At 50.0% G+C, this 18,540-nt stretch overlaps 1 protein-coding gene and 1 pseudogene across 1 annotated transcript in view; one reads left to right on the plus strand and one right to left on the minus strand.

The window, feature by feature from the left end:
* The first annotated feature begins 1,037 nt into the window (after positions 1-1,037).
* LOC121042502 (60S ribosomal protein L27a-like) lies at positions 1,038-3,193 on the plus strand (annotated as a pseudogene).
* Positions 3,194-6,367: 3,174 nt separating this feature from the next.
* The window catches only part of PCSK6 (proprotein convertase subtilisin/kexin type 6), a 178,546-nt gene continuing 166,373 nt past the window's right edge, over positions 6,368-18,540 (minus strand). Inside the window, exons 24-27 of the mRNA XM_040493412.1 lie at positions 17,490-17,498; positions 14,203-14,362; positions 9,538-9,650; positions 6,368-7,850 (exon numbers count right to left, since the gene is read on the minus strand). Coding sequence (XP_040349346.1) covers positions 7,753-7,850; positions 9,538-9,650; positions 14,203-14,362; positions 17,490-17,498 — 380 coding nt within the window. The 3' untranslated portion in view covers positions 6,368-7,752. The remainder of the gene's footprint in view (positions 7,851-9,537; positions 9,651-14,202; positions 14,363-17,489; positions 17,499-18,540) is intronic.

The following is an 18,540-nucleotide window of genomic DNA, read 5'->3' on the forward strand; positions in this document are numbered from 1 at the left end:
TGGATCACTTCTTTTGTGAAGTGTCTGGTAAGTGTTTTGCACATTTTTCTATTGGCTGTTCTTTTTTGCTGATTTGTAGATTTTTATATTTTTTGGATATGAGTTCGTGTGAGATACATGTATAGTGAATGTGTTCCCTTTCTCTGTGGCTTGCCTTTCACTCTCTTAATGGTGTCTTTTGATGAACAGAAGTTCTTAATTTTAATATAGTGTAATTTATGAACTTTTCCCTTATGTGGTTAAATGTTCTTTTGAGTCCTTTTTAAGTAATTTTTCCACCCCCAAATCATGAATATTTGCTTATGGAAATTTTGTTGTTTCACCTTTCACATTTAGATTTGTAATCCATCTAGAATAGATTTTTGTGTATGGTCTGAGGGAGGGATCAAGATGTATTTTTCCCCATATGGAGATTCATTTGACCCAGAATCATTTATTGTAAATGCTCTGCACTGCCAGCTTTTTCATAAATTAAGTGTCCAAATATGTGAAGGTCTTGTGGACTGGCTATTCTGTTGTGTGGGTTTAGTTGCCTACCAACTATTCTTGCATAATATCATACTGTCACTTAAAAACTTGATATTTGCCTTTAAAAAGGGGTTACTTTTTTCCAAGATTGTCGTGGTTATTCTTGCACTTTGCATTTTGGTATAAATTTTAGGTACATCTTGCATCTAATAAAGAAATTATGCTTTGATTTATGTTGTATTGGCTCCATAGATAAGCTTGGAGAATTAGTATATTTACAATATTGGGCATCCCAATCCATGGACATGGTATAACCTTACATATATTTAGATTGTATTTAATTTCTCTTAGTGTTGGGGTGCCTGGGTGGCTCAGTTGGTTGAGCGTCTGACTTTGGCTCAGGTCATGATCTTGCTGGGTTTGTGAGTTTGAGCCCTGCATCAGGCTCTGTGCTAACAGCTCAGAGCCTGGAGCCTCCTTCAGATTCTGTGTCTCCTCCTCTCTCTGCCCCTCCCATGCTCATGCTCTGTCTCTCTCTGTCTCTCAATAATAAATAAACGTTAAAAATTTTTTTTAAAATTTCTCTTAGTGTTTTATAATTTTTTGGTGTAGAGGTCTTACACTTCTTCTACTAGATCTATTCTAGGTATATGATAGTTAAAAAATTTTTTTTTAAGTTTATTCATTTATTTTGAGAGAGAGAGGGAGAGCACAAACAGGGGAGAGGCATAGTGAGGGAGAGAGAATTCCAACCAGGTTCCATGCTATCGGTGCAGAAGCCTGATGCAGGGCTTGATCCCATGAACCATGAGATCATGACCTGAGCTGAAACCAAGAGTCAGACGCCTAAGCATCTAAGCTACCCAAGTACCCCAGTATATGATAGTTTTTAATGCTGTTGTAAATAGTATCTTCTGCTAAAACAAAATCCAGTGTTGTAATCATTAGTTTCTGGTACATTGAAATATAGTTGATTTATAGTTGAAATACAATTAATACTAGCATTGTGTCTGACAGTCTTGCTAAATTCACTTACTAGTTGTAATATTTTAATAGTTTAGAACCATTCTTTTGGATTTTCTATGTACATAACCACACTATGTGACAATAATGATAGCTTTATTTCTTTCCAATTCTTACACTTGTTCTTTATTTCTTGCCTTGTTTTCACTGGCTGAGATCTTCAGCACACTGTTGGACAGTGGTAAAAGCAGACATCCTTTGGCAGGCCTCACATCATAGGTATGGGCAGGACCCCTAACCAAGCAATCCATGTAAATATCACCAATAATGGAACAAATCAAAATCATGATTCAGTTACTAGAATGCAATTAGAAGAACATGGCATCACTTCTGTGAGATTCCTACTGAAGATGCATGACCTGAATGGAAATGTGAGGAAACCTCAGATAAACACAAACTGAGGGACAGCCTACAAATAACTATCCTGCAGTCTTTGAAAGGTTCAAGGTCATGAAAGTCAGGGAACTGATGAATTGTTCTAGACTGAAGAAGACTAGAAGTTCTAGATTATAGAGACATGATGACTAAATGCAAAGAGTGACCTAAAGTGGATCCTTTTGCCAAGAGCATTCATTTTTGGGACAATTTGCAAAATTTGAATCCATTCAGAGGATTAGATGGTAGTAATACATCAATGTTAACTTCCTGATACTGATGGCTATGTATAAGATCCTTGTTTATAGGAAAATAAAGTATTTTCTGAAGTATTTTGGAGGTAATAGGGTATCATATCAATAACTTACTCTCAAATTGTTCAGGAAAACATTTCTTGGTTCTTTACTCGCAACTTTCTTATAATTTTGCTTTGAGATTGTCTCAAAATAGAGAAGTTAAAACAAAATAATCCCAAACACTTAATTCCAGAGAGGACCACCAGGTGGAGTCCTTAGACCAGAGAGCCAGTTTTACTTGGCTCTTCAGTTCTGGATTAAAAGAAGGGGTTTCTTTGATAAGGGAAAGAAAGCTCTTTCATCTGGGCTGCCAACATGCCATCCAGACTGAGGAAGACCCAGGAACTTCAGGGCCACTTAAGGCACAGCCACGGCCACATCAGCAAGCACCGGAAGCACCCAGGAGGCCAGGGTAATGCTGGTGGTATGTATCACCATCGAATCAACTTCAAACAAATACCAGCCAGGTTACTTTGGAAAAGCTGCTATGAGGCATTACCACGTGAAGAGGAACGAGAGCTCTGCTGAACTGTCAACCTTGATAAACTGGACCTCAGTCAGTGAGCAGACACGGGTAAATGCTGCAGAAAGAAGGGGCGCCTGGGTGACTCAGTCGGTTAGTGTCCGACTTCGGGTCAGGTCACGATGATCACAGTTTGTGGGTTCCAGCCCTGCGTGGGGCTCTGGGCTGACAGCTCGGAGCCTGGAGCCTGCTTCAGATTCTGTGTCTCCCTCTCTCTTTGACCCTACCCTGCTCACACTTTATCTTTCTCTCTCAAAAATAAATAAACATTTAAAAAAATACTGCCAGAAACAAAACAGGAGCTGCTCCTGTCGTTGATGTGGTGCGATTGCGCAACTACAAAGTTTTGGGAAAGGGAAAGTTCCCAAAGCAGCTTGTCACCTGAAGGGCAAATTCTTCAGTGGAAGAGCTGAGGAGATTCAGAGTGTGGGAGGAGTCTGTCCTGGTAGCTTGAAGCCACTTGGAGGGAGGTTCATTAAATACTAATAAGTGCTTTAAAAAAAAAAAATAAGTAAAGGAAAGTTGTATGGGTTTCCTTTGCTTCAGCATATGAACAGGATATAAACTGTAGGTGGTTTTATTCATTTTAGGATATCCCTATGAAGTTGAGAATAGAGTACCTTTTTAAATTTCATTTCTTTTGGGTAGGGTTTCTTAGCCTCAGCACTGTTGACATTTTGGGGCTAAATACTTCTTTATCATGGAGCTACCTGTGCACTATAAGATGTTTAACAGTATCCCTGGCTTCTACTCATGTCAGTACATACCTCCAATTGTGACAACCAAAAATGTCTCTAGACATTGACATGTATTCCCTAGGAGACAAAAATCAACAGGTTGAGAACCACTGTTTTTGGCAACAGAATGTTCTCTGCTCTGAGCACTTTGGTTCCTCTGTGCTCAGCAGGGAGCCTAGGAGGTATCTGATCATGCCTAATGTGGCTGGTACATAGTGTGTGCGTGTCGGGGCAGGAGGAAGCATTGGGTGGTGGGAACTGAACCCCAGGACCTGGAGTTCTGGTAGGTGCTCAGTGCTGTATCACCTAGCGGTACTGTTCTGTGCACAGACAAGCCACAGAGACTGGTGTGTTGGGAAAGGCCTTGGGCAACCAGTCAGAAAGGATAAGACCTGGGTTCAAGGAGGGAAAGCGGCAGAGAAGGCTGGGGTAGGAGGCAGACTTCTTTCCCACAGCAGCCAGAACCCCAATGCCTCCTAGCTCTACAGGCAGAACCTTAAGATGCTGGAGAACAGCCTTGGTTTCCCATTATCCCTGCTTGTTCCCATTCAGATGACCTTCTTTCTACTTTACTTCTCCACCTCCTTCCCTTTCCATCCTCTGATCTGGACCTCTACCCCCCATCTGCTCGCAGGGGCCCCAGCATACCTTAAGCATTCAAGGTTAAGGCTCTCTTCAGCCATATTATGGTGATTCAAATGCAGTGGATAGTAGTCTCCCCAAATTCAAGAGCGCTCTAGTGCTGGCCATATTTAGAACATGTTGCCCTTTTGGTTTCTTTAAAGTTCAATTATGCCCCCATCCCCATCCCCTTTCTATCGTAGGTGTATCTTCTGTAAAAAGTGCAGTTTTCCCCAGCCCTTTGAAGAGTTACAAAGTATACTTTGTAGTGGCCTGAGCGGGATACAGATGAGCACCTGGGGACCACTGTGAGGTGCCAAAGAATTTGGGGACAAGGTCAGAAAACTCACCTCCTGGAAATAGAGTCAGTTTGAAACAAATGGGTCATGGCTGAATTTGGCCAACTGCAGAAACAACTTCCCCTCTGGCAGAGAGCCAGCCTCCCTACCTAGGGGTGAAGGAGCCACCTTGCCAGTGTGTGGCCTAACACAAGTCACTTCACCTCCATGAGCCTCAGTCTGTGAAACAACAGATTTAGAGGAGGTGATCCATGACTTTACCACGTAAAACAAAATCCATAAACATGTCCTGCCCCTACTGAGTCCAAATATCCTTGAGGTTGGGTGATTTGTGAACAGGCATTTGATGGGGTCAGTCCTTTTTAACAAGGTGGTGTTTTGTCCTTAGGATTTTGTGAACAGCTTCTCAGCTTGCCACCACCCTCATCAGCCCCAGGACCAGCTGGCCCACCCACTGTGAGGAAGGTACATGTGCTCTGGGGCTGCTTGGTTGGCTTTTTGTAGCTGGTCTGCTTTGGGAATAAAAGGAATTTCTGATTCAGCTCCAAACATGTTAGACCATAGTTCTCCATGTTCAAAGAGCTCTAGGAGCAAAAATGGTGCCTTGCACAAGAAGCACCTAGCAATCTTTGGTTTTAAATTTTTTTTAAAGTTTATTAATTTTGAGAGAGAGACAGCATGAGTGGGGGAGGGGCAGAGAGAGAGAGAGAGAGAGAGAGAGAGAGAGAGAATCTCAAGCAGGTTCCGCACTGTCAGCACAGAGCCCTACTCGGGGCTCAAACCCACAAAACCATGAGATCATGACCAAAAGTTGGACACTTAACCAACTGAGCCACCCAAGCGTCCCAGCAATTGCTGGTTTCAATGAGATGTTAGTCTTATGGGGGAAGTTGAACCCTTATCAATATTCTGCCCAGCTCTGGCTACTGTCTCCCAAACACACTCATTCCTTCGTTGCCTCACCTTGACAGCTCCAGTCGGTTGATGCTTATGGTGGGCAGCTATCGGGTTGTGTGGCCTACCTACCCCTACGTTCTAAGAGCTGCACATCTCTCCCCTCCTCCGGCTCTGAGGTCGCCGGAAAGTTCCTGCAGCCGTGTTCTGCTGTGCAAACCTGTGTCCGTGGCACAGCTGATGGGGCTGGATGAACACTGATGCAAAGCAGGGTAACCAGGGCCAAGCAGCAGATTCAGAAAGTGTGCTTAGGGAGTTTGAGTTGCACCAGTTTCGCTTGGAGATGTCAGTGGTCTCATTTGCCCCAATTGGAGAGTGAGGAGGACATGCTGTGGTGCAATGGAGGTCCTGGTGACATTTAATGCTGGCACCAGAGTTCCCAAGGCCCAGCTGCACCCTTCCTGGAACTCGGAGTCAACCCCAGATTCCTAAAACAATGCCCCTCACCCACTTTTGTTTTTTTCCTAGCCATAATTGTAAATAAAAACCAAAAATCTGGGGCGCCTGGGTGGCTCAGTTGGTTAAGTGTCTGACTCTTGGTTTTGGCTCAGTTCATGATCTCACGGTTATGTGAGCTCGAGCCCCACTTGGGATTCTTTCTCTCTCTCCCTGTCTCTCTGCCCCTCCCCCACTTCTGTCCCCTCTCTCTCTCAAAATAAATAAATAAACGTTAAAAAAAATTGCTGGATTCCCAACAAGTACAAGCTTCTGACCTCAAAGAGAGGCCATGGTAACAGTCCCATGGAACACAAAACCCATGGGTGCAGGGATTTCAGTCACTTTGAAAGATAAGCTGTGACCTAATTAAGTCACACTGGGCAGCTGTAGGTGAAGAGGCTTGCAGTCCAGACTGTGGAGGGCACTCCCTCAATAGATGGCAGGTATCCCTGCACCAAGCCCCTCCACCCAGCCAGGCTGTTGTGGCCTGAAGAAGGTCTGTTACCAAAGGACACCTTGGAGCTCTAGGATTTCCCCCATGACGTCGTTACATGAACATTTGCTAAAGCTCAAAGACCTTCTACTTAATGACATCAGATAGACCCAAAACCACAAAGAAAGCCATTTCACACATTGGTCAACACCTACATTTAATCGTTGTGTCTTGGAAAGAAATACAGGCGTCTTGGTCATGGGATGTTAACTCTTTTATTAACTTAGGGTTAACATTGTATTTGCTCTGTGGATTTCTTTTTTGAAGTTGTGGATTCAATAAACAGCTGGGTTTCCCCCAGCTCCTAGGGGACAAGGCAAACGCATTATAGTCAAAGAGGGGAGCAGGACAAAATGGAGAACAAGCTTGAAAAAATTTAAGGCAAATGTCACTCCCATATTAAAGGGAATTGATCAAGCATATCTGTGCATTTCAATGAAAATATATGAAATATCTGTCAAAATAATTAACATCGGTAAAAATTAGAACATGTAGCTTATAAAATGCCTACACAGGTTTGGCAGAAATAAATCCAACCGTGTCATTAGGCTCATAGTACACAGACACAGGAGCATCTACCTTAAGAACAAGTTTCCTGAAGAGCAGAGGCCAAGTGTATTTCAAAAGCAATTCCACGAAATGGGCGGTGATAAGATTAATGATTCACGGGTTGGGTTTACATTTTGGCAAGAGGAATTGCTTAGTCAATGGGGCTCCTCTCGGCTGGTCCCTGGGATGCTTCCTGGGGACCCTCCCCAGAAGGCTCTGTATCAAGTAGAGGTGATCATTCGGGCCAGGAGGCTCCCAGAGACGTGGTGACAAGGGGCGCTCAGCTCACCTACGGGACAGTGCGGCAGAGAAACAAAGGGTCTTCCCGTCCAGATTTGGAACTGGGACGTTCTAAGACATCGCTGCAGTTCCAGAAGTAGCTGACTGTGTAGGAATGGATGCTCCATCCCCAGTGGTCATATATTTTATGCCCCCCAAGTCTATTTTATTTACAGCCTGACCAAACCGTCCCCAGGCTGCTCCGCGGCAGGTGGGGGAGTAGGTGCGCGCTCGGCCGGGCATCACGCGTGGGGATGTCCCAGGCCTGGTGGGTGAGATTCACTGTGAGGCTGCACAAAAGCACGGGGAGAAGAGTGGTGTGTGAAGCCAAGCATCTTGCCTTTCTGCTTTGGTCTTGAAGATTCAGTAAACTTAGGGTCCCAGAGGCTGCCCCGAAGCTGGAGCTATGGATTCCCAGAATTCTTTGTGTTTCCATCTTAAGTTTGCCAGAAGAATGTAGCCAGCAAGCAGAGTTTGAGAGCCTGTCACTGTTTGAAGAACACCCCCTTATGGCCCACCACCCATCTGGGCTGGGTGCTCAGAGATGCTGCAGAAGGACCTTGCTCCTGGGGAGATAAAGCTGTCAGACGCAGGGCACCCCCCAAACAGGCTGTGGCTGACGGTCTGGAGAAAGGCTGCTGAACGGACGGACGGACGGACAGGAGGGACCCTGCCCCCTGCCGTCGGCTGGGTGCCCCTACCCAGCCAGGAGGCACGTGCGGCAGCAGAACTGAATGAACAGCTTCCGTTCACAGAGCCGGTTGGACTTCACCATCTCGCAGAACATCTCGTCAGCTGGGGTCCCACCAGGAAAGAGAAAGGAGGGATGTGTCAGACTTTGGGGCCTGACATGTTCCAACCATCCCATTTCACCAGGCCCCAGCGATGGGCTGGGCAAGGGTCATGGAAGAAGCTGGGGGCGGCAGCCGGGGTGGCCGTCACGGTCTTCCTGGGACATGTGGCAAGCCTGGTGTGGCAGAGGGGACATGTGGCGTACGGAGCGCCTGGGTGGCTCAGTCGGTTGAGCGTCCGACTTAAGCTCTGGCCATGATCTCAAGGTTCGTGAGTTCGAACCCCACATGGGGCTCGCTGCTGTCAGCACAGAGCCCACCTCGGATCCTCTGTCTCCCTCTCTCTGCCCCTCCTCCTCTTGTGCTCTCTCAAAAATACATAAACATTAAAAAAAAAAAAAAAAGAAGTGGCACCTAGCATGCAGGGGCTCATGCTGGGTATAGGGGATGGGGGGAAACTGAGGCAGGGTGGAGGATGAAGCCAGGCCTCAGTGCTCCTGTGCATCTATCTTCCCAGACAACTGTGGTGGTGCAGGACTTCGTAGGAAGACTCTGGGGGGTGGGGCTAGGGTAGGAGGGCAGGCCTGGGACAGGTCTGTGTCCTGTGGCTGTGTTCTGTCTGGCGGCTGCTCTTGTGTCCAGGGGGCTCCCCAAACTGAATGGGATGGGAGGGAGAGAGTCGTCAAGGCGAATGGAAAAGGGCAGGGGAGGAGGGATGGAGACCAGCCCATCCCAGCTGGCTGCTGAGTTTTTGAAGAGGCCTCATCCTTGATGGGACCTGGGAGCCCCTCCCGAGACTGCCCCGCTTTCTTGGGCTGTATCTATAACCTGAGTAGGTGACATGCTACAGAGGGAGCTTCCTACTCTGAAAGCACACAATTCTGCAAACCAAAGAGAAAAAACAAAAAGAAAAAACAAAAAAAGACCAAACACCAAGGCAAGGAGGCCACACTAAAGTGTGCAGGACATGCTGGTTTGTGCTCTGCCATGGCAGGGCCAGTTACAGCTCCGAGCCCAGGGATGCCGTGGGGCCACCAGCTTTCTCCCCCGCACACCGGTTTGAGGTGCCCAGAGCTGGCCTGCGATGCTCCTCCCGGTGGCTCGTTGAGCATGGAGTCTTCTGGCTCACTACTCCTGCACCAGGTCCCCGGGCCAGAGTCCTCTGCCTGGAACCCCAAGCTGGTCTTTGGTCTCCCTCAGAGTTCCTGTCTTCACAGCTCATTCTGGTCTGCAGTGGGCCTAGAGATCCAGGGCTCTCCCACAGCAGATGTGGGGCTTTCCTGTGGGACCTGGGGGGCCCCGAGTCTGGGCTCTGAGGCTGACACCCTCCAGGCCTCCTGGCTTCGACCCCCAAAGTCAGGCCTCTTCTAACAGGACTCACCGCACCCAGGCCATTGGGCTTATGGCACAAGAGTGGGAACGGTACCAGAACAAAATCAGCTTTAAGACTCACTTGGCAAATGGACCGGCAGTAGCTTGGTGGCCAGGATGCCTCCCTGGTCAATGTGAGGGGCCCAAAGGGACAGTAGGAGGCTATGAGGCATCCCTGATACTGGGGCCAGCACACCCATTCAGAAGGGCTACTGTTCCTGCCTCTTCTCCTTCTCTTCTTCTCAGCTCAGTGAGCTGAGCTCCTCCAAGGGCAGCCCCGAGGGTAACTCACGTCCCCCCATTCCCTCACTGGTGCTCACCATTGCTGCACGTATGGTTGGTGATGCACGTGGTCCCCAGCAGCGTGAAGCCTGTCTTACACCTGCTACAGTTCCTGCTGGAGCCTTCACAGCTCAGGCAGCTCTCGTCACACCTGTGGGAGGACACGGGTTCATGACGCTGCTTGGGGAATGGGCCCAGCCACTCCAGGAGCCCCCTCCTGGAGCCCCCCTACCCTCTTGCACTGTCTCCACCTGCAGCTGTGGCCACCATGATGGCCTGAAACCCCAGCCAAGCATCTGCACATCCTACCTCCTGTCTGACTGCACTATCGCCCCTGGGAGAGTGAAGTCAGCAGGAGCATGCCTGGAGTGGCAGACAGGCCCAGGTCTCTGAGACTCCCTGTGGCTCACCTGGACACCTTCTTGGATACTGTGCCCCCCGCCCCCGCCACCAGGTGGCTCCTCAAGCAGCATCAGCACATGCACCCTTGGGCAGCTGCCCAGCTCTGATGGCTACAGGGTTGGGATGCAGGGACAGGGGCGTGGCAAAGCGACCCTGGAGCTGGCCTGGGGACTGCTGTTGCCCATGAGGCTGAGTTTTCTTTGCGTGATGCCAGCCTCCCTCCAGGGCAGGCAGGCAAGGTGAGGATCTTCCAGTTCTTGCCCTGAGATGGGACCCAGGGCTCTTTCTAATGCGGAGTACGGTGACCTCAGGGGAGGGTTGGCACACCATGGCCCTCAAGCCACATCCAGCAGTTTTACTGGAAGGCAGTCACTGCTCATCTATGTATCATCCGTGGCTGCTTTCACAGCGGCAGGACTGAGTAGATGGGACAGGGACCATGTGGCCAGCCAAGCCCAAACTACTCACCACGGGGCCCTCTACAGAAAGAGCTTGCCAACCTGTCCCTGGGGCTTGAATGTGAACCTCACCTCCTCCGGACCACGTGCGGACTGGGGCTGCACCTGCCACCTTTTCTGGGGCCACTTTGGTGAGTGGGTCTCCCAGTGCTCCAGTCTGCCACCCGGCTTCCCCACGGATGCCAGCTGCAGGTGGAACAGGCCCCAGAGGTGGAGCTCAGGCAGGGCGGGTGGGGCATCCGGGGCAGGAGCCTGGCTCAGATGGCTCCTCCATCTGCCCTGTGTGGCCAGTTCTTTGCTTAGGACAGATGCCACCCTCCCAGTCAGGGACTAGATGCTATCAACAAAGGCTCCTATAGGCCTCTTTCCAAAGCAGCCATCCACTGGGTTCTCATTTCACCATTGATTCTGACTACATGGAGCCCTGGTGGGTCATGCCCTCAGCCTGCTCTTCCAGTGCAGGATGCCCCAGACTGGAGTTCAGGCCCGTAGTCTATATTTATAAATGTGTAAATCCCACAGGCAAACTTGCTCTTCTGACTTCCTCCTCCTGTAGCAAGAGCTTTCCCCCCCACCACACCTCCCTGCCCTACAACCTGGAGGGAGAGTGGGCCCTGCCATGTGGGACCCTGTTTCTGTGCACTCTGGGGAAGCCACTAAGGTCTGGACTCTGTCCTGCTGCACCTTCTGGTGGCCCAGCCACAGACCCTTGACGCCACAGCACAAGGGATGACTTCCCCTGGGAACCCTTGGCTTCTTATACAGACCACCCCTGTGGGACCGGAACTAGGGCCTAGCCTGTTTCATGAAGATGCTTCAAAGGCCCTGGGCCAGCTTTCCCAGGCCCTGGCTGAGGGCAGCTTCAATGAAACCATGGGTAGAGCGTGCTAAGGTGGAGGGCCACCTGTGCATGGCTTACTTTCTCCAGATATAAGCTGGCCACGTCAAGGGTCTCCCTGCCAGCCCCCAGTGGCACTGAAGGTGAGTCAGTTTTCTATGGCTGTGTAACAAGCTACCACAAACCCAGCAGCTTAGAACAGCCTCATTCACCATCTCCCAGGTCTGCAGGTAGAATCCTGGGCAGGCTCCGACCTGCTCCCTGCTCAGGGTGTCACAAGGCCCAGGTCAAGGAGTCAGCTGGGCCGGGGCTTAGATCTGGAGGCCCCAGCTCAGGGAGAGAATCCAGCATCACGCCGCCCCCAGGGAAGGATGATGCCCCCCATCACCCCGGTAACACCGCACCCCCACCCCCAGCTGCCTTGAGGTCCCTGCTTCCCTGAAAGACCCTCTTGACTCCTCTCTGTCAGGATTACCTGCCCAGCAGGTAGCCCTCTCAGGCAGGGGGCTTTCAAAACACCTCTGGTTCTGTCACTTTCTATGGCACCCACTTCCCCACAAAACACCATGGCAACTTTGCCCTGCCAGACTCTGGAAGGACAGGCATGTGCACCGCAGCCCCTTTTCCGTGCTCTATTGCACGGGCCACGTGTCCTCGCCTTCCTTTTGCCTTCAGGCTGTTCCAGGCGAGAGTCAGACAGCAAGTCTTCTCATCCTCCAGTGTGGGCACAGAATACAGCAGAAAAAAATGCCTGAAGTCTCTGCCTCCCTGAGCACCCAGGAGGGGCCAAGGGAGCGGAGAACAGTGGGGAAGACTGGGGGCCTGAGGGGCTAGCTACCCCTCAGGCAAGTACCCCACTGAATTGCTCTCCAGAGAGGTCCTTGCTCACTCTTCTGGGTTCTCTTACTAAGACTTGGGGGTGTCCAGGGCCTCTTTTGAGATCCTTACCATGGACTGTTCTCCACTTTGGGCCTCAGGTTCACTGGTCTTCCTGGCATCCTGGTTGCCAACCCAGCAGGCCTATGTTCTGGGCTGGCTTTTCCACATATGCCCCCCCATATGGCTGTGTGGCCCAGAGCTGCCCCACGCCTACCAGCAGGGGCCAGCCACAGCGCTTCTCAGCATCCTGGGGCCTGGAGGAAGCCAAACCCTAAAAGCTGCTGCTGCCTGAGTGGGGAGAGGCCCTGCACAACCAAGCAGACCAAGACTATTCTTCCTTCAGGAGGGATCCACATCAAAGGGGTCTTCAGAGCCAGGGCACTCGAAAGACAGAAGCTTCCTGAAGGGCTGGCATTTCACCACCTCAACGCCTTATGCAGGGCTCCTCCTAGGGGTGTATCTCCAAGATCTGCTGTGGGAGCCCTAGCACTGGACTGGAAGCTTCCCCTCCTGTGGAGGTGAGCACCCAGGAAGATGCTGTCCCCCACTGTTGAGAAGGGGCTTAGGGGGCTGCCTACCTCTTGCTTCCTGGGCTGGGGACACCATAGTTTCTGGCTTACCAGAAAAACCAGGGGGGCTGGTTACCACACTCATGGGGATGCCCAGCATCCTGTGGGATCCTGGGCATCTGACAAACAAAAGTGATTATCACTGGGGTGTCTGGGTGGCTCAGTCAGTTAAGTGTCTGACTTTGGCTCAGGTCATGATCTTGCAGTTGGTGAGTTCAAGCCCTGTGTCGGGCTCTGTGCTGACAGTTCAGAGCCTGGAACCTGCTTCAGATTCTGTGTCTCCCTCTCTCTCTGCCCCTCCCCCCCCTCAAAAAAATAAATAAATAACAATAACCATTAAATAAAAGAGAGTATCACTGTTTAATTCCATGTGCTCCCTGGCTGCTGTACTTAGTATAATCACCCTTGAACCAATGGGCTGGTACAAATGAAACACTTCAGACACCCATCCGAGGGCCCCACAGAACTCAACAAGGCTGGTGCCAAGTTTCCTGTTTCAAATCAGCTCAAAAGAGGAGGCTGATGCCTGCACAGATACATAACCCCCTGTGGGGACCTTCTTTTGTGAGTCAAAAAAGTGCAAGGATTTGGTGGTCTCTCTCGGGCAACTGTGGGGTTTTCTGGTTTTGTGAGAACAGATTAGAACCCAGAGCAGTGTTCAAACACAGACTGTGGAGGCAACCCCAATGTGGGCTCAGCTGTGACCTGGAAGACAGGGCTGCTCTAACAGGGTCCCCGAGGGCTCCCTTGTTTTGAGGCTGTTTCAGAAGGAGGCCCCTCCCCCACCCCCACCATCATTATCAGCAAGGCCACCTTCCAACACCTCATTATCGGCTGCCCTGCCTGTCCTGGGATCTAGGTTATGAAGTCCTGGTGTAAGGCAGTAACTATTCAGCAGCAAGACAAGAGGATACCCAAGCAAACTTCTTTCATTGCCCATGTCCAATGACAAAGAGAAAGAACCAGACTGGGTTGGAAGCCACCAAATAAGAATGGCACACCGTGCGGACACACAGGAGAATGAGAAGGGTTACAGTATATGTTCATTGACTGCATGGCAAGTGGTTTTAGAATGAAGACATTGTCTGTACCTAAATTTTCTCTAATTTAAAATGAAAGAAATCCCCAACACATGAATTCCTTCGTTACTACCAGCATGGGTGCATCTTGGGCTGCAGCAGGGAGTTGCTCCCATGGAGTCTGCTGTGGTGATGTGAGTACCGCCAGGCAGGCACCTTATTATCCTGCTTCCTGCCCCCTCCCAGCTAGAGTGCCTGGCACACAACAGACACTTGTTAAATGAACCAAGGAATGAAAGCCACCAACGAACTTGTGACCTTGGCAATCGCCAACCACAGGGGGTCCCTCCTCTGTAAATGGGGTCTGGCACCCCCACCGTAGCTCCCGCACCCTCTGCAGCTGTGTGATGTGGCACCCTCCCCCAGGCCCAGGGAAGAGGCCACCAGACTTGGCCCTCCGGCTCCTCCGTTGCTGCCCCAGGCAACGCATTCCCTAGCAATCTTGGTCTGAGCCAGGAAGACTGAAAGAATTGCGTACCTTCGGCACACTTTGTGGGGCAAGCCTGGCATCTCCTCTGGGTAGAAACCTTCGCCACAGGCTGGCACACATTTCCAGTCTTGGAAGTGGAAGTTTGCTGCACAGTGAATACATTCTTCTCTGCTGGGCCCTGAGGAGTGCAGGGACAGAAGCAGATGTCAGGGATGCCTGCCCATTACCATGTTCCAGGTCTGCCGCGGTGCCCTGGGGATCTGGGGTCTTGTTTGGATGCCCCTGTCCACCACCACAGCCAGGTTTCCCAAATGCCCACCCTGTGTCTGCACCGGGCCTCCCTGCACCCAGGGAGGGACGTGGAGGCATGAGCCAGGCCCAGCACACCTCCCACTGCCCGTGCCGTGTTTGATGGCCCCCATTCCAAATGCTTCCTTGCCAACAAGCCTCGGTCCCACTTCTTTTTGCTAGAGGTAGCCACGTGTGGCTTGGAGCGCTTGAAATGTGGCTGGACCAAACTGAGACATACTGCAAGTGCAAAATACAGACACACTGGATTCCAAACACTTCGCATAAAAACAGAATAAGAAAGTCCTTGTTCATTTTTCAATGTTGATTACATGTTGAGATGACAGTATTTTAGACACAGTGGGTTAAATAAGATGTTATTATACTTATTTTTGCCTGTTTCTCTAGGAAATTTAAAATTGGTTCAGCGGCTCCCATTTGTGGCTTGCGTATTTCTTTTGGACAGAACAGCATGTAAGATGTGGGAAAAGTGAAGGAAGAGATTTTCAGGGGATGGTGTTGACAGGTATTTGGTGTGGACAACCAGGACATTTTCAACCACAGAGAACAAACAACTAAGGGCTTATAGAGTGGGGGATGGAGGCCTGAAGAGACAAAAGCTCAGAATGAAGGACCAAGAGTCAGGAGGGAGAATCTTCAGCTCAGCTTGGACTCATCAGCCTGCAGCAAACTTTGGTCTAGAATGAAGAAAGAGTGCTGTTCACCTCTCCACCTGTCCATGTGTCTGCCTGTCTGCCTGTCCATTTGTTCATTCACCCACTGAACGTCAAGCAGGCTGGAGCCTACTCTGTGCCAAATGTCCCTGAGGAGCACCTGATGGGACATCAGAGAGAGGCAGCGAGGTGGCCCCTGGCTGATAGCTTGGGGGTTGAACAAAGGAAAGAAGTCATCTCAGATGCTTATGGTGATCACAGTCCCTTGTTAAACATCTTCCTTTAATTTCACTGTGGTCTTAGATGGAGGCCTGGCAGCTAAAGCAGTAATATCTGGCCCTCTTCCCGGAGTAGCATCTGGACTAAGAGGGGGCCTCTTGGCCTTGTCAAGGGAAGACCCCCTTGAAGACAGGGGTATGCAGGGTGGTTCCACCAGCCCCAAGGCTTGGTGCTCTGGTAGCTGGTTCCATCTCTCAGAACCACAGCTTGCAACCTGGAAGGAAATTCTGAGCTCATTCAGGATTGTGAGTGGGAGGCAGAAGCAGGAACCTTTTGGGGTCACTGGGCCTCCATAATGAGCAACGGCCCACCCACTTGTAGTCTCCACATGGGATGTCCTCTTTCCTTCGCTGCAATGCCCCACAGACATGTAGGGTTCCTGCCCAGTTTATGTCATTCCAGATGGAAGACTGGTCTTGTGCTTTGGCCACCCCTCCATCATGTATCTCCAGGGAGCATCTGGCATTGGCCACTTGGCCCTTGGAAAGCCCTGGGCCTCCAGAGCTGTGTGGTCCTTGTGGCTGTCCCCTTTGGGCCTCCTCTGCTGAACCCTGTTACCCACATTGTTCTGTCTCAGCCGTTAGGGTCCTTAATGCCTGAAGAGCTTCTGTGGTGCAAAAGAACACTCATTCATATTTGTACACTTGACCCTTGACGAACATAGGGGTTGGGGCGCCAATCTCCCACGAAGTTGAAAATCCACATTCCCCCAAATGTGGATTTTGATTCTCCTAAAACTTAACTATTAGTAGTCTACTATTGACCAGAAGTCTTTATTTTTCTTTTTTTTAAATTTTTTAAATGTTTTTATTTATTTTTGAGACCGAGAGAGACAGAGCATGAGCAGGGGAGGGGCACAGAGAGAGGGAGACACAGAATCCAAAGCGGGCTCCAGGCTCTGAGCTGTCAGCACAGAGCCCGATGCGGGGCTTGAACCCACGGACTGTGAGATCATGACCTGAGCTGAAGTTGGACGCCCAACTGACTGAGCCACCCAGGAGCCCCTCTTTTTTATTTTATTTTATTTTTTTTGAGAGACAGAGAGAGAGCACATGCGTGTATGTGCATGCACATAAGTTAGGAAGGGGCAGAGGGAAAGGGAGAGAGTCTTAAGCAGGCTCCACATTCGGCACAGAGCCCAATGCGGGGCTCAATCTCACAAACCAAAAGCTCATGACCTGAGCTGAAATCAAGAGTCGGACGCTTACCCAACTGAGCCACCCAGACGTCCCCAGAAGCCTTTCTGATAACACAGACACTCAGTCAACATACATTTTGTATGTTACATGTATTATATGCTATATTCTTACCATAAAGTCAGCTAGAGAAAAGAAAATGTTAAGAAAATCATAAAGAAGACAAAGTATATTTACTGTACTGTATGTATTGAAAAAAAATCAACGTACAAGTGGACCCGTGCAGTTCAAACCTATATTGTTCAAGGGTCAAGTGTACTTAGTTTAATGTCCAATTTGCTAAACTTCAAAGCTGGTGAAACACCCAGCTGGGTTAGATGGGAAAGTTCTGGAGACGGATGGTGGTAAGGTACGATGTGACTGTACTTAATGCCACTGAAGTGTTCACTTAAGAATGGTTAAGACGGTAAATTTTATGTTATGGATATTTTGCTGCAATAAAAGAAGCTGGTTAAACACACATTTTCAGGACAAACTATTTTCACAATTACCACAAACTATGAACTTTATAACCAGAAGTCTCTTAAGGATCCCATTAAGGCACCAGTCTTTGCAGGCCTCAGATGCTTGAAAAGCACCCACAGATCATAACAATAATAGCAAAATGGGGTTTGCTTATATGGGACCCAATCCGTCACGTGTGGGGCCTTACTACAAAGTGAACACACGGAGTCCTTGTTCAAAATGCAGGAGAAATGGGCCATTAAGGGTACTAAGATATAAAGTGCTTTTCTTGCTTCTGCAATCTCTCTCTCCAGCTGTCATGGTGCTTTTTATCTGCCATTTCGAGCCTCTCTCCGTTAGTTAGAGGCCTGAGGAGGCTACAGTGGGTGAGGGCTGACTCTCACGGGGACCTGGGGCACCACCCTTCAACTCGTCTCGCATATGTTCTACCAGCTGCCCAGTGCTGACCAGTGTGTCATGTCCCAGCCGGGGACAAGTTCAGCCAGGCACCTCCCTGTCCCACGGGTCCCTGCACCAACCCACAGCTGTTGGGCAACCCCAAGGGGTCACAAGCCTCTGTGCCAAGACTCTGGGTGTCTGGACTGGGAATGGGCAAGCGGCTTGTTCCCATCCAGTGGCCCATCAAATGCCCTGGGGCACTGCCAGCCCAGGGTGGGGACAGAGGCCACCGTGCCTCACCCTGCACTTGTGTCTGACCACAACCCTGCCCATGACCATGCCCAGGCCCACATCCAGGAGAGGAGAAGCAGCAACCACTGAGTGGGAGCAGGGATGGGAAGGTGAGGTGGGCCTGGGCCTCAAGGGCGTGGGGAGCTGGCAGCTGAGAACAGCTATTTCTGACACAGACTCACATTTGACACGGAACAAAAAATCCTCCAGGCAACTCAGAGCAGAGAAACGGGGTCCTCTCCCCAGCAGCTGCCAGGGAGTGGATGCATGCATCTCAGGAGCCTAGAAAGAACCCAGGCAGGCAAGCACATGGAGGAAGGAAGACCCCCCAGATGGCCTCAGACTTCATAGAGTGACATGCCCGAAGTGACAGAGGAATCACTGGGTGGAGAGGAGAAAACTAGGGAGCAACTCCATCAAGCAGTTTGCCAACCGGCAGTCTGGGGATGCGGAGGAAGAAAAGTAAATTGAATTATTGAAATCTAAAGCGTTGTAAAGGCACATATCCGAATTTTATGGATTTGAGCAGCTATGAAATTTAAATAAGGAACATCGGTGATGCTCCTTAATCAACCTGGGCTAAACAAGGAGACAAAGAAACAAAGAATAAAAATGACAGCAAAAAATTAACCAGGCAAATGGCTAGAAAAAAGAGCTCAGCTGTCAGCGGCAGAGAAGGCTTCCAAACGTCGAGCTCTCGCTCCTTTGGGGTTTGTCCCAGGAGGGACGTGTCCTGGGAAGGCACATCTCTTGCAGGATTTGGGGGCTCCGGCCTTGGCCACAGCCCTGCTTTCTCTGGCACGTCCACTCCCGGA

This window comes from Herpailurus yagouaroundi, unplaced genomic scaffold (genome assembly GCF_014898765.1).
Source record: "Herpailurus yagouaroundi ecotype Mexico unplaced genomic scaffold, PumYag 185, whole genome shotgun sequence".
Taxonomy (NCBI): Eukaryota; Metazoa; Chordata; class Mammalia; order Carnivora; family Felidae; genus Herpailurus; species Herpailurus yagouaroundi.